Raw genomic sequence first — 13,555 nt, 5'->3', positions numbered from 1 at the left:
AGATGCATCTAAGATATGGTACAGTATTGTGGACCTTCTGTGTTATAGGTATGGCTAGTTCCATTCGAAACCATCCAATGTGAAAAGGTATCCATGTTAACAGGTTTTATTGTAATAATAAGCAGTGATTTAAATTTCATGAAATTAAAATATTTTACTCTGCAATATAATTTTCTTGAAATTATTTTGTTAGAAAATCATTATTGATAAAATAAAAGAAATCATGAAATTTTGTAATAAGAATTCATTTTTCAACTAAATTTAACATGGAAGAAAAAATGCATTGTGAAATTCTCGGTTTGAATTTCTTTGATTTAAACTTTTCAATCTTGCAGTGTAAGTTGCTATTTTGATACACATTTTTGTTCATGAGTGCGAGTTATGAATCTCCAAATTAATAATTTGTTTGTCTTAGTCTGAAATAGGTTTTGGTCGAATGGAGTCATATATCAAATTAGAGAGATTAGGGGAGGTGAGTGATTTGTTTTGTTTTTAAAATTAATAAAAAAATTATATGTATTGATGTGGAAATTATATTAATTAAACAAAGGTAATACACGTGTGATGCCTTTGAGAAAATTCTGGAAGTGAAAGTCAATTGTAAAAGAGTGTTTTCTATGACTTATAGAATTCTATTTATTTTGGTAATTCAGAGGATGATAAATATACTGTAAAAATTTGGGAAGCAAGTAATTATAGGAAAATTAACATGTATATCTTGAAGCTAAAAAAACAAAAGTTTAGTTTTTTTTTACAAGATCTTTAGATACAAGACAGTCATATACAGTGAAACAATGCAATGATATTCAATGTAATGATAAATCTCTTTAAAATTACATTTTTAAAAAATCTTGTTTGGAAGATTTGATCAAATGTTAAACTCCTCTGCAACAATATCCTTAACAATAGTAAATCCTGCTATAACAGTGTTTTTTGAAGATATTTAGAAACTACTACAATAATATTTTCTGAAATGTCGCTCAATATTACCATTATATTTTCAAACACCACTTTTTTGTGTTCTGCTGAGGGTATCTAATGCCAGGGTTGGCAGGTTTTTGATGCATGGCAGTTTTTGACGGTTTAAACTGCGGTTTAAACTGTCACGTGTCAAAAACCTCAAATATTGCTTTTTGATATAAAAATTCCCATTGGAAATGAACACATTAATTGCATGTAATGTTTAAAGTGACTGTGTTATACAAAGAATAAATATTTAATATGATTCTAAAATAATTTTCTACTCTCGACAGAATTATTTTGGACAATATATATGCTTTTTTTCTTATAAAATTTAAATAAAGCATAACATGAACAATGAAGTGAAAATTATGGAACGATTTGACATTTTCTTTGATTCAAGATGATTTTTGACCTTCCAAAATTTCTTCAACTGCTTATATATGTTCAACTGCTTATATATACACCACCTGCAGAGCTCCGCCATCAGAATTTATATACTAGAAAGGACTCTGAAAGTCAAAAAAGGTTGAAAATGCTGCCATAGACAATAATGAGTTGTTGTTTTTCCATCCATTATGCCATTCTATGATGATCTAGTGATCAGATTGTTTTATTAGTTTTATAAAATATTTTGAAGTACAGGTGTCCCTTGCTTCACATGATTAGTTGGTTCCGCAAAATATTCACGTAAAACAAAATTGCATAAAGTGAGTTGAATTTAACATGGGAATATGGAAGGATAGTGGGGTTGGTTTTCTTCAGAAAGATTAAAAATAATTGAACTCAACAGCGAAGGAACTTTTTTTAATAATTTAATTATTCAAACACATGAATAAATCCTATGAATTTAGGCAATATGAATGAATTAAATTAGTACTTTTTCTATCTTCACTACTTGTGATTGATTCTGGTGAGTGGGGAATGTTTTCATTTCTGAAGAACCTGGTATGATAGGTTGATAAATCCTTTTAATAAAACAGTCATGATTTGTTTGACAAGCAGTTTTTTGTCTCCTTATAAAAACTTAAGTAGTAAAGTCAGAGAATTCCACATAGTTCTAGCAATTATGGAAATTCTAGTTTCACTGGAACTGCTTTTTCCGATTAAATTGTTTATCAGTGACATCTGGTGAGTTGTTTCTGAGAATTTCTCTCGCATTTGTCTCAGCTACATGATCAAATCCAACATATTTTGTTCTTCAAAGGATTCAGCTATGTTATATCTTCAATTTGCTAGCTCATTTCCAAGATTAAAGTTATACTGCAAGCCTAATTTTGCTGGTTGGAATTCCTAAAATCAAGTTTTAGAAATTGTATTATAGCGAAAGCAAGGGATACTTTCATTTCTACAAGGAACTTATAAATCAATATATATATTTATTTAAATAAACAAACGAAATCAGTCAAGTAAAATTTTATTTTTCCAACCCTTTTTATTATTTATTTATAGTGCATTTAAACCATAGAATAGATATGATTTTGTTATTTGAATTAGCAAGTGCATGCTTGATTTATTTTGATATTTTTTTCCATCTTCCTGTAGGGTACTTATGCCACAGTCTACAAAGGTAAAAGTCGACTTACCGATAATTTAGTAGCACTTAAAGAAATTAGGTTAGAACATGAAGAAGGAGCTCCGTGCACTGCCATTAGAGAAGGTAAATATATTTGATTATGAGTGTGTGTTGATTCAAGGTCAATATGTCAACGAGCGAAATTAAAATCCAAATTAAGTTGAGATAGGAAAGTCAGAATATTAATTTTTTTTTAAATCTTTGCTAACTGCTTGTTCTTTGATGTTGTAGAGCAAAATTTGAAACCATACCATATGCTATATAAGCTTTTTTAAACTTCACATAAACGAAACTAACTGCTAAAGCTAATCATGATATGTTTTTTATTATTTAGATGAACTGCATTTTTATCTGTCATTATTAGGGCTGGTTTGATTAATCAGGTCGATTAATTGATCAATTGCTAATCACAGTTAAAAATTTCAGTTGTTAATAAACTCAATCAATTCAATTTAAATTTGATTAACATTTTTATTAAAAGTTTGTGAACTAACTGGATTTTTTTGAAAAAACGATTAGATATGTCTTATAAATCATGCTCTATACAGATCATTTTGGATAGATAAAAATATCTAAAGTGTGTGAATCAATATTTTGATTAAATCAGATTCAATGAAAATGATGATTTTTGTTTCAAATTGAGCTTGATGGGAGTTTTAGATAAGACCAAAATTTTTTGTCTCCACTATGAGCAGTAGTTTTTTGTATTCTTGGAAGCATCAGATCATCTCCTCACAAGTACCATTTGAGAGGAGTTTCTAGGAAAACAAGCAACATGGTATAATCAAAAGTACAGTCGCGCCCCCCCCCCCAGTATTCGCGGTCTCCATATTCATGGTTTCCGTATTCGTGGTTTTTTTTCCTTTATTGGAATTTTTTTTTCAACACTCAGAAATCGTCATTCATGTGTTTTGTTTACAAAATTTGAGTTGTGCATATTTAGAATGGTTCACTAATGACATTACTGTCATCACCAGAGCCGTGGCAGCTCCCAAGAGAGAAACAGTCCTCTTGGGTTGGATTAACCTTTTGCCACAATGTGCACTAAAGGATACAACCACTTCTACAGAGCCAACTGAAGAGACTATAAAAGACATTGTCACGTTAGCAAAACAGGTGGGTGGAGAAGGGTTCAATGATATGGATATAGAGGAAGTCGAACACAGCTAAATTAATAGCAATTCAGAGGTGTTGACCGAGGAGGAATTAATGTAGGTTAACTGCTCCTGAAACTGAAGCTATACCAGATGAAGATCAAGATAAAAAATTAGAATACAGGTTCACCATGAGTAACATAGTGGAAAGGCTTCGCACGTTCAAATCAGCAATGGATTGTTTTCATGGCATAGATTCCCACATGGTATGCTCTTCACGTTTAGAAAAATTGGTAGAGGAAGCCTTGTCATCATATTACAACATACTTGATGATATAAAGAAGACACGACAAACAGAAATCACAATGTTCTTTCAGAAAACATCGCCAACAATCGCTGCACCCTCTTTTACATTTCGTTCTATCCTCTGCGTCACCCTGCTCGTTCCCATGATGTTCAATAAACGAGATATACAAGAAGAAAACTATGGTTTCGGTTATTCATGGATTTCCCGTATTCGCGGTCACCCCCGGAACGTAACCCCCGCGAATACGGGGGGCCGACTGTAGTTTATAAATCAATCAATAATAGCCAAAAATAACCAATTTAAAAAAAAAAAAAAACAAGACCTAAGTGAAGAAATTAAAGGTGTTGGCTATTATGTTCAGCATATTGAATTGCTGGAAGCGGGCAGCCTTAATTTCTGAACCTATTCCTATATTTTTTTACATTTACTGAATAGGTGAGTGAAATGAGTAAAATATATTTTTATAGCATTTATTAATATTTATTTATTTATTTAAAAAGATTCTTAGATGCCATAATCTTTTTTATGTTCCTCCATATCATTCTAATGTTTTGAAAAATTCTCCATTGTACCGATTTCTAAGATGCAGTACTACTGATGATGTATATTTTTAAACTTTTATTTTGTGTATACAATATGTTTTTATCTTTATCTTGTATTTATATATGCAAACTGTAACTGGGCTTTTGCCTAGAGTTTGTACTTTTAAATAAATAAATAAAATATTATATGGTCATATATATATATATATATATATATGCCTGTGTCATTATGCATATTAAAATCTTAAATTATATTCATGAGTTCGAAGTATTTTTGAAATAAATTAGGAAACCTTCGGTTGATATAAAAAATTTTGGCAGAATTTTGAAATTTTAAATATTTCGGGTACTTTTTCCTTATTTCGATTAAAATTTGCCAAAATTTCAATTTTGAAGTAAATTGAAAATTATTTTGTGTGTTTCTACCACTTAATATATCAATCAAAGTAAATCAATTATTTTCTTTGTACTGTTAAACGTTAAAGAGCTACATGCGTTCAAAAAAGCAAGTTTAATTTATGGAGCATTGGCCTTTCAAAAGAGCAGGATCCTAGGGATATCTAATGTGCAGTGCGCTGCTTCGATTTCCCCTTTCTATATTCTATCATAGATCCATGTTTTTTGTTTGTTTTTTGCATATTTCATAGTTTCATCACAAGCATATGTGAATATATATATTTTTTAATATGGTACAAATGGTATGCTAGGGATGGGACAAATAGTGATTTGGCCAAATAGCTGAATTCTGAATATCTGGCTAAAGTTTTGACAGAATACTGAACATCTGGTAGCCAAATATCCATTTTCCTTAAAATTCATCACAATTATAAATAAAATTAGTGTTTTTAATTGAAAAAAATTATTGGTAATTTTTAATGATTGATATTAAATTTTATTTATGCAAATTTATTATTTAAATGAATATTTAAAAAAAAAACTGGTAATTGAATGACTTTTATTGTCATAAATACTGACAATCAAATTTCAATAATATACTGTATTTTAATATTTGAAGAACCAATTTTTTTTCTCCATTACTTGTTTTAATTTCACATCTAATCAAGAAAATGTCCATCTTTATTTACTCTGAACTAGCAATGCATAATGAAATTTACGACTTATTTTCTTATTTTTTCTTCTTTAGATGTTCTTTGCCCCTTTTGCATCTTTCAGTAATTCAATAGGAATCTTGTTTAGGTGCATCCTTTAGTAGTAAACTTGACTTTAGTTCATGCTCACTTCCACGTTATTGCAGTAAGATTGTATTGTCCAGTTTCGTGTTTTCCTTATTTTAGAAATTCATTCTGATCTAACCTCTTTCATAGAAAGGGATATACGCCGCACAATAAAATGTCAGTAAATTTCCAATGTATGGGGAAAATTCCAATTAATATAAATTTTTAAATTTGTTTAATGTACTTACCCATTGAATAAATTAACACATGGCTGAATACCTAAACATTATTCGATTCTGCAAAATTAGTTGAATGGGAAAAAGGCAGTGAAATTTGTATAACCTTTAATAAATCTGCCACTGCGCTGACAGTATGGGACTAGGTCAGTGAGTGACCCAGAGAGTTTGCAATCACATGAGTGAGTAAAAGAGTGACTTAGAGCATGAGCAAGCATATGAATGACCAAACAAAACAAGTGACCTACAAAGCAAGTAACAAACTCACCTGATCAGTGAGTGACTTAGAGCATGTATAAGTATGTGAGTGACCAAAACAGTATACAAGCATGTGAGTGACTAGAGACACTGGTTTACTCTTGCAAGGGAGGGGGGGCAAGCAGGTTATTTGCACTGGGTGACAAATTGGAGGAAAGAGTAGTCAAGAAGATTAGACTCGAATGGGAGAAGGGTGGCAAAATTTGTGTAGCCCGCAGGTGGGAAAACTATGAATGTGCCTCTGTTTATGTAGTGTAGTGTTTACCAGTTTTGCCCCTTTCAGTAGCTTAACCGTTTATAGGCCAATGTTCCATAAATGGAACATAGTTTTTATTTACAAAATTATCAGATAAAAATTGATTCAAACATTTCGAGTTTTTTACGGTGTATAGAGGAGAGTTCGAAGTATTTTTGAAATAAATTAGGAAACCTCCGGTTGATATAAAAAATTTTGGCAGAATTTTGAAATTTTAAATATTTCGGGTACTTTTTCCTCATTTCGATTAAAATTTGCCAAAATTTCAATTTTGAAGTAAATTGAAAATTATTTTGTGTGTTTCTACCACTTAATATATCAGTCAAAGTAAATCAATTAGTTTCTTTGTACTGTTAAACGTTAAAGAGCTACATGCGTTCAAAAAAGCAAGTTTCATTTATGGAGCATTGGCCTTTCAAAAGAGCAGGATCCTAGGGATATCTAATGTGCAGTGCGCTGCTTCAATTTCCCCTTTCGAACCCCTGGGTGTTGTCATCGTTTGACATGTGTATAGGGGCTAATTCTGGATAATATGACACAGAGGAATGTGCTTTCTGGGGTGGATTGTTTATATTGGATGAGTACTTTTTTATTCTTGCATTCTTAAAAATGTATATTTTAGCAAACTGCAAACTAATCAAACCAAGTTCGACAATCTTAGATAGTCTTGTTGTGTTCAGCTGAGTGTAACTATATCAAAAAGATATCTCACATTAGAAGAAGCTGTAAGATGTTTAGAAACTCTTTCAGATTCCTAATTAGAGGATGTAGATATATTCCAATTACGTGCTAATGAAAATGGGAACATTGTGGATGAAGATTATATTGTTGAAAATCATCTAGTATCAACAGTTCCAACTGATGCATGTGAAATGCTAGGTAATTTTACAACAACGAGGATGGGTGGTTAGAAAACTCCTGGAACGTGTTCTTCAAAAGATGTAGGGCAGAAAAAGGAGCAAAACGTAAGTGCAACACTCAAGTTTCAATAAAAAGTGAGACAGTTTTGAGCAATCTCAAAAAAAAATTATTATATGGAGTAAAAAAAAATTCTTTCTAGAATCTGATCAAAACCTCAGCTCTGGATTCCATTGGAAAAGATTTACCATATGACCATTATATCACGTTGGATAATTCATTCAGAGTTGCGAGAAGCGGATCTTATTTCTCATTTTGAATTCTGAAGAGAAGTGACAATGAATCTTCTACGATCTAAGGAGGGGTTAATTATTCATCCAGGTCCACGTTGTCAATTGAAAAAAGATGTCAGGTCATCTGATGGCCATTATAATGTGTCTGCGACGCAAGGACGGTGTGTGGTTTGCCAAAACAAAATACTATATATAAATGCTACCAATGTGACAAACAGGTCCATCAAATATATGTTTTTCTTCTTTTATCACTGACATTCTAAAAAAAATTTGAATTTTCTTTACTCATTTTTATGTTAAAAAAATCGGCGTGTTGCGAATTTGAATTTGTAGTAGAAAATAGAAAATTTCGTGTGATAACTGTACTCCAGAAATAAATAATCGTGAGAATATAGGCGATACCAGTTTCCGCTTTAACCTCTCCCCAAGTGTCAATGTTCCCAAAGGTTTTTGCTTTCACCCACACACATGTCTTATCCTCTAGTCTCTGGTAAGCGTGTCTCACTCGGAAAATTAACACATATGCAAGTGTGAATACTTGCGATACAAAACTAAATGTAGCATTGTAGCTATGCGTACATGCCCTTGAATTTTTTTCAAATTATGCTTGGAAAAAACTGTGAATTAGTCATTTTTATGTAAATGAGTAATTGGGGAACAAATTGTCAGTTTCCATTATTTCCTATGGAGAAGTTTGATTCCAATAATGAGCTCTTGGACACATTTATCACTAGTAATAATATTATGTAGATAAAGTCAGCACACATGGTGTAGTTTGTTTTGAAAGTAACTAGAATGGTGAATGGCTAATGATCTATTAGATTGAAATTCAATACAATTGAACTTTAATAATAGAAACTTAGAACAAGGGTCTAGAAAAATGCAGCTAAACAACTGTGTTTCTGTAGCTCCAAATTCCTGGGTAAATATTAGGAATGGGATGGACAGTGATTTAGCCAAATATTCTGTTTCTGTTTTGGCTAAATACAAAATATTTGGCAGCCGAATATCAATCTTCTTAAAGTCATTGGTGGAACAAATTAAGCTTTTTAACCAAAGTACTACTGTATTCAGCCAACTACCTAAGCAATGTTCAGCCGAACTGAATATTCGGTAAAAGGGCTGAATACCGAATAGCAACAGAATATTCTTCCCATCTTCACAAAGAAAAGTCGCTAGTAAAATCAAAATTATGATTTTACTAGCTATAATACCCGGCGTTGCTCGGGTTTTCTTCAATGAGGCTTTTTTGGATCACGTGATATCTCCCTCTTTCTTTGAGGGACATACAGACCGTGTCTAAGTTAACCAATATGGGACTTCCTGCGCGACTCATGAAATAAACAAATCTATATTTAAAGAAACGTAAAAATAAATATTTTTATTTTTATTTTTTTAAAAAGCACTAGGTATTTCGATTCCCCCCCCCCCTCCTTTGAACTTCAAGTTATCCATCTCTGCCCGTTTCTGCTTCAAAAAATGATTAATTAAAGCTGTGGAATTTTTCGATATACTTTTTACGGGCCCATAATTAATTTCAAAAAAACCTAAACTATATGAATTTATGCAGTTCAATATTAAAAGACAATACGGAGACATTAATTTTCATGCTTGAGAACATATAAATAAAAAGTTGAAATCAATGTTATTGTATGAATATCCAACTCAAAAGTAGGTCCGGGGCTAATTACTTCATATTTAATCTCCTGGGCTTCGTATATCTCAAAGCGAACTCAATATTTCAAAAATCGAGTATTTAATACAATTTTTAAAATGATTGATGTAGTGGAAAACCCCACTAAATTTCCGCTTTCTACATTAAAATCGGCAATTTTAACACTGATTTCTATGAGGATCACCCTTTTCCTGACCCTCAAAGCGATGCTGGTGATGATTATGACGTCTATTCAAAAAGCCTCATTATTGAGAGTATTGAAAATGTAGCAAACCATTATAAAGGCATAAACTATTATACATAACTGGCAGCATTAAAGAAGTGACAAACCATTGTAAAGGCATATACACGTCTGAAACGCATTGCTAGGGAACCACGGTAACCAAAGTAAACGTTCGGAAAGTGATTGTTGAGGTCCAAAAACCATTGTTGCCCGACATTGCCCATTTGGGGCATTAGCCCTGCTCTGACAAAATTTTAAAACAGCCTATCGTTCAAGTCGGGTCCCATTTGGTATATATGCAAAATTTGGCGACGATCGGTCTAAAATTGTAGATTTGTATAGAGAACATACACACACACAGACACACAGAAAATCAATTTTATATATATAGATTATATCCCTATCAAATGTTGATTGTGATAATGCACATTTGTGTTGTGTTATTTCACATACAATCGCATATGTTACATATCCAAATTAGATGTTCAAATTTTTAACTCATAATATTTACTAGAAATAGGAGAAATATTTGGGTGCTATTAGGTATTCAACCTATTCTGCTGTTTTGTCGAATTTTGCTTAGGTATTCAGCTGAATATCTGCGTAAATGTAAGTACATCAAAGTAATTTTCAAAAATTATATTAATCAAGAATTTTTTGCACGAATTACAAATTTACTGATTATAATTTATTGCATTATGCATATTCCCTCCGTAAAAAAAGTTATATCTCAAAGTAAATTTCTATTTCCATGATAGGGAAAACATGAAATTGAAAATAGAATCCTACTGCAATAAGGTGAAAGCTAGCATGAATTGCATAAGTCAAGTTCAGTACTGAAGGATGTATATAGACAAGATACAGAAATACCTCAGCTAATGAACACCTGTGTCTATGAATTTTCCGGCTTACAATAACTTTTCAATGTTTTCCCACTTCGGCTAATGAATACAGATTCAGCTAACCATTGATATGGATGCATCAGCTCTTATAAAACAACCTGTTTATAAACTAAATTTTCGTACCAATCAAAATGAATTCAATGAATTATGGTTAGTTGAGACAGATTAATATTTTTCCACCTCAAAATTGCTTTTCTTTCAGAAACATTTTAAGCCATTTCATGTAAAATGAATAATTGAGATAGGAGAAAATGCATTAAAAAAGGCCTTATACTTCAATGGCTTCATTGCATAAGGTGATTCTTAGTAGCAAATTGAACATTCTAGGAACACATCTTTCCCATCTGCATGTGTGTTTCTAATGCTTTGAAATCTTCTCTTGGAGATGTGAAGCTGCAATTTGGGGCAATGCCGAACACTTTGTTTGGAATTGCCCCAAACAACACCTCATGGTAATTTCTCAAGCTAACCTCAAAATGTACACAACAATCAGACTTTCTTCCTAATAAATAGCTAAAGAAAGATGGAATCTAATGATATCAAGCTCACTACTCTAAATGCTAACATATTTTACTTATCTCTTACCAAAATTAGCACCAATTTACTAAAAAAAGTTCCGAAAAAAACTGTTTTTTACACACCACTCGCAATAGCACAGTTAGAAAGACATTTGCTCACTCAATGAATTAATGGTGGACACCGTCAGGTTGCAACACTAATTAGACTCCCTCTAGATTCAAATAGTGACAGAGAACAACAGTGTTTGGAATGTCTCGCTGTTCGGTGTAACCCCACTTTCTCCTAATTTGATTGTCAATAGCATAGCAATAAAAATATTTCAATTACCAGTTTTTTTAATTAATTAATTGCATAATCAAAATTCAGTTCATCATTAAATATTTTCAGTTAAAAACACCAATTTTATTCATGATTGTGATGAAGTTTAAGAAGATTAATATTCGGCTGCCAAATATTTGGTATTCAGCCAAAACATTAACAGAATATTTGGCTAAATCACTGTCCATCCCATCCCTGATTTTACCAAGGAATTTGGAGCTACAGAAACATACTTGTCTAGCAGCATTTTTCTAGACCCTTGTTCTTTAAGTTTCTGTTATTAAAGTTCCATTGTATTGAATTTCAATCTAATAAATCATTAGCCATTCATCATTCTAGTTACTTTCAAAATAAACTACACCATGTGTGCTGACTTTACATAATATTATTACTAGCGATAATGTGTCAAGAGACATTACTAGAGCCTGGAAGTTCAATCACTAAAAATGGCTGAAATAGGCAGGCACACAAAAAGGCACTAAGAATACCTAAAATAGGCACTAAGGCACTTAAAAAACATTTATAATTTATGCAAAAAAGAAAAAATAACTAACTAAAGTATTAAGGGTCTAAAAACCAGTTGAAAAATTGGTCACATTTAATCTCTCTACTGCTTTAATTATGGTTTGTAATAACTACATTATAATGCAAGTTAAAATAATTTCAAGTCCAAAATAAAAAAATAAAATGCCAGCAGACCCTCATTATTAGGTCAATGCTAGGGCCACAATTACCAGACGTGAAGCCGGTAGAGAAAATGACCTGTAGGGCTCCTTCAAGTTGCAAATAATTCTTATCTATTTGTTGTATTATTTGGAATGATCAATATCATTTCTATAGTTGAAACATAGCTACCTTGTTCTATTATAGTAAAAAAATTAGTTTTTTCTAATATTACCACATATGCAGGACTCCTTCAAGTGCAGGGCCTTGTGTACCCACATGTTACACACCCCTGAGGGCGACTGGTCAATTTAATCAAATACAAAATATATGTATGTAAAATAACTGGTTGTTTGCATTTCTGGTTTAAAAAAAAACAATGACAACAACATGGACCGCAAAGCCCTGTCTGCTCCTACCCTGCCTTGTGTGAGCCATGACTGTAATTGATGACCTTTTGGGACAGTCATCGGTCAGCTATACATATACAATGCAATCCGATTCCTGAGTGAGACATTCATGTGAAGCACGTGGAGAAACAAAAATTTTAATTGTGGTGGGACTTTCTGATGATAATTAATACTGAGAGTTGGAAAATTTTTAAAATGTGCAATGCTTTTGTTCTCAATGATGAAAATATTCAAGTTTTATAGATTATGGCCTCTGAAATTCACTGATAAACTTAAAAATATGTTAAAATAGGCATTTATGGCAGGAAAATGTTAAAATAGGCATTTTTACTGGAAAATTTTGAAAGTAAGCAAAAAAAAAAAAAAAAGCATTTATGGCATTTTGCTGGAACTTCTGTGCTCTACACATTACTGTTGATCATACAGTTGATTGTATACTATTATTTCTTTTTTTTCATGTATTTCAATATTTTCTTCCAGTTTCCCTCTTAAAGGATTTGAAGCACAATAACATAGTCACACTCCATGATATTGTCCATACTGAAAAGTCTCTCACATTAGTTTTTGAGTACTTGGTAAGGAAATTTTTTTTGTAAAACTAAAATTTGAATTTAAGTGCTATAAGTTATAAGTTATTAACCCTTCCATCAGCAATGCAGAGGTATCTCTCCTCTTTGAAAGTCTTTCTTTTATTTCAACAGTGAGGAGTAAGGATTTTGTGTAGCAAACTTCTTAATCTGACATGTTTCCCCCATTTTGTCAGATCAACTGGCAGTGGGCGGAATTATCTTTTGTTTGCATTTTGATAAGGAAAAAGATTTTGAATTTTTTTTCTTTTTCTAATTCAATGTGATGAAATAACAAAGGAATAAAAAGAGTATTTCTCTTCTGGGTTTGTTGTTTCCGGGGGGGGGGGGGGCAGCACTCACTCGTGTACAAAATTGGAGAAAGACTTTCTTTTTGGAAAAACAATGTGGTGTTTTCAATGTGAATCACTTGAAAATGGCCAGCCGCAGGGTTAACTTTGTAGTTAGAGTTTTGAAACACATTGTATATTTACTTATTTCTACTGTAATTTTCTTCCATTTAGGAACGAGACTTGAAACAATATATGGACAGTTGCTCATTTCTCCATATGACAAATGTTAGGGTGAGTAAAAATGTATATTCTGTTTTACACACAAAGTGAGAATTTTTTTTCAACTCTGAACTCAGTTGAATTTTTTTTTCATCGTGTGGTTAAAGTCCTACTTTGAGGTAGATAGCAGATATGATCTCAAAGAAAAATTC

General features: G+C 31.9%; 1 protein-coding gene across 3 annotated transcripts in view; it reads left to right on the top strand.

Moving 5' to 3' along the window:
• The window catches only part of LOC149084230 (cyclin-dependent kinase 17-like), a 55,033-nt gene that overhangs the window by 31,005 nt on the left and 10,473 nt on the right, over positions 1-13,555 (top strand). For all 3 annotated transcript variants that reach the window (XM_089234572.1, XM_089234571.1, XM_089234574.1), the window contains 4 exons: positions 416-472; positions 2,506-2,620; positions 12,746-12,840; positions 13,356-13,415. In XM_089234572.1, coding sequence (XP_089090698.1) covers positions 416-472; positions 2,506-2,620; positions 12,746-12,840; positions 13,356-13,415 — 327 coding nt within the window. The remainder of the gene's footprint in view (positions 1-415; positions 473-2,505; positions 2,621-12,745; positions 12,841-13,355; positions 13,416-13,555) is intronic.

This window comes from Pholcus phalangioides, unplaced genomic scaffold, assembly GCF_987345545.1.
Source record: "Pholcus phalangioides strain wild (caught in Gottingen) unplaced genomic scaffold, Ppha-v1.0 ptg000008l_1, whole genome shotgun sequence".
NCBI classification, from domain to species: Eukaryota; Metazoa; Arthropoda; class Arachnida; order Araneae; family Pholcidae; genus Pholcus; species Pholcus phalangioides.
This window is presented reverse-complemented; position numbering and strand designations above follow the sequence as displayed.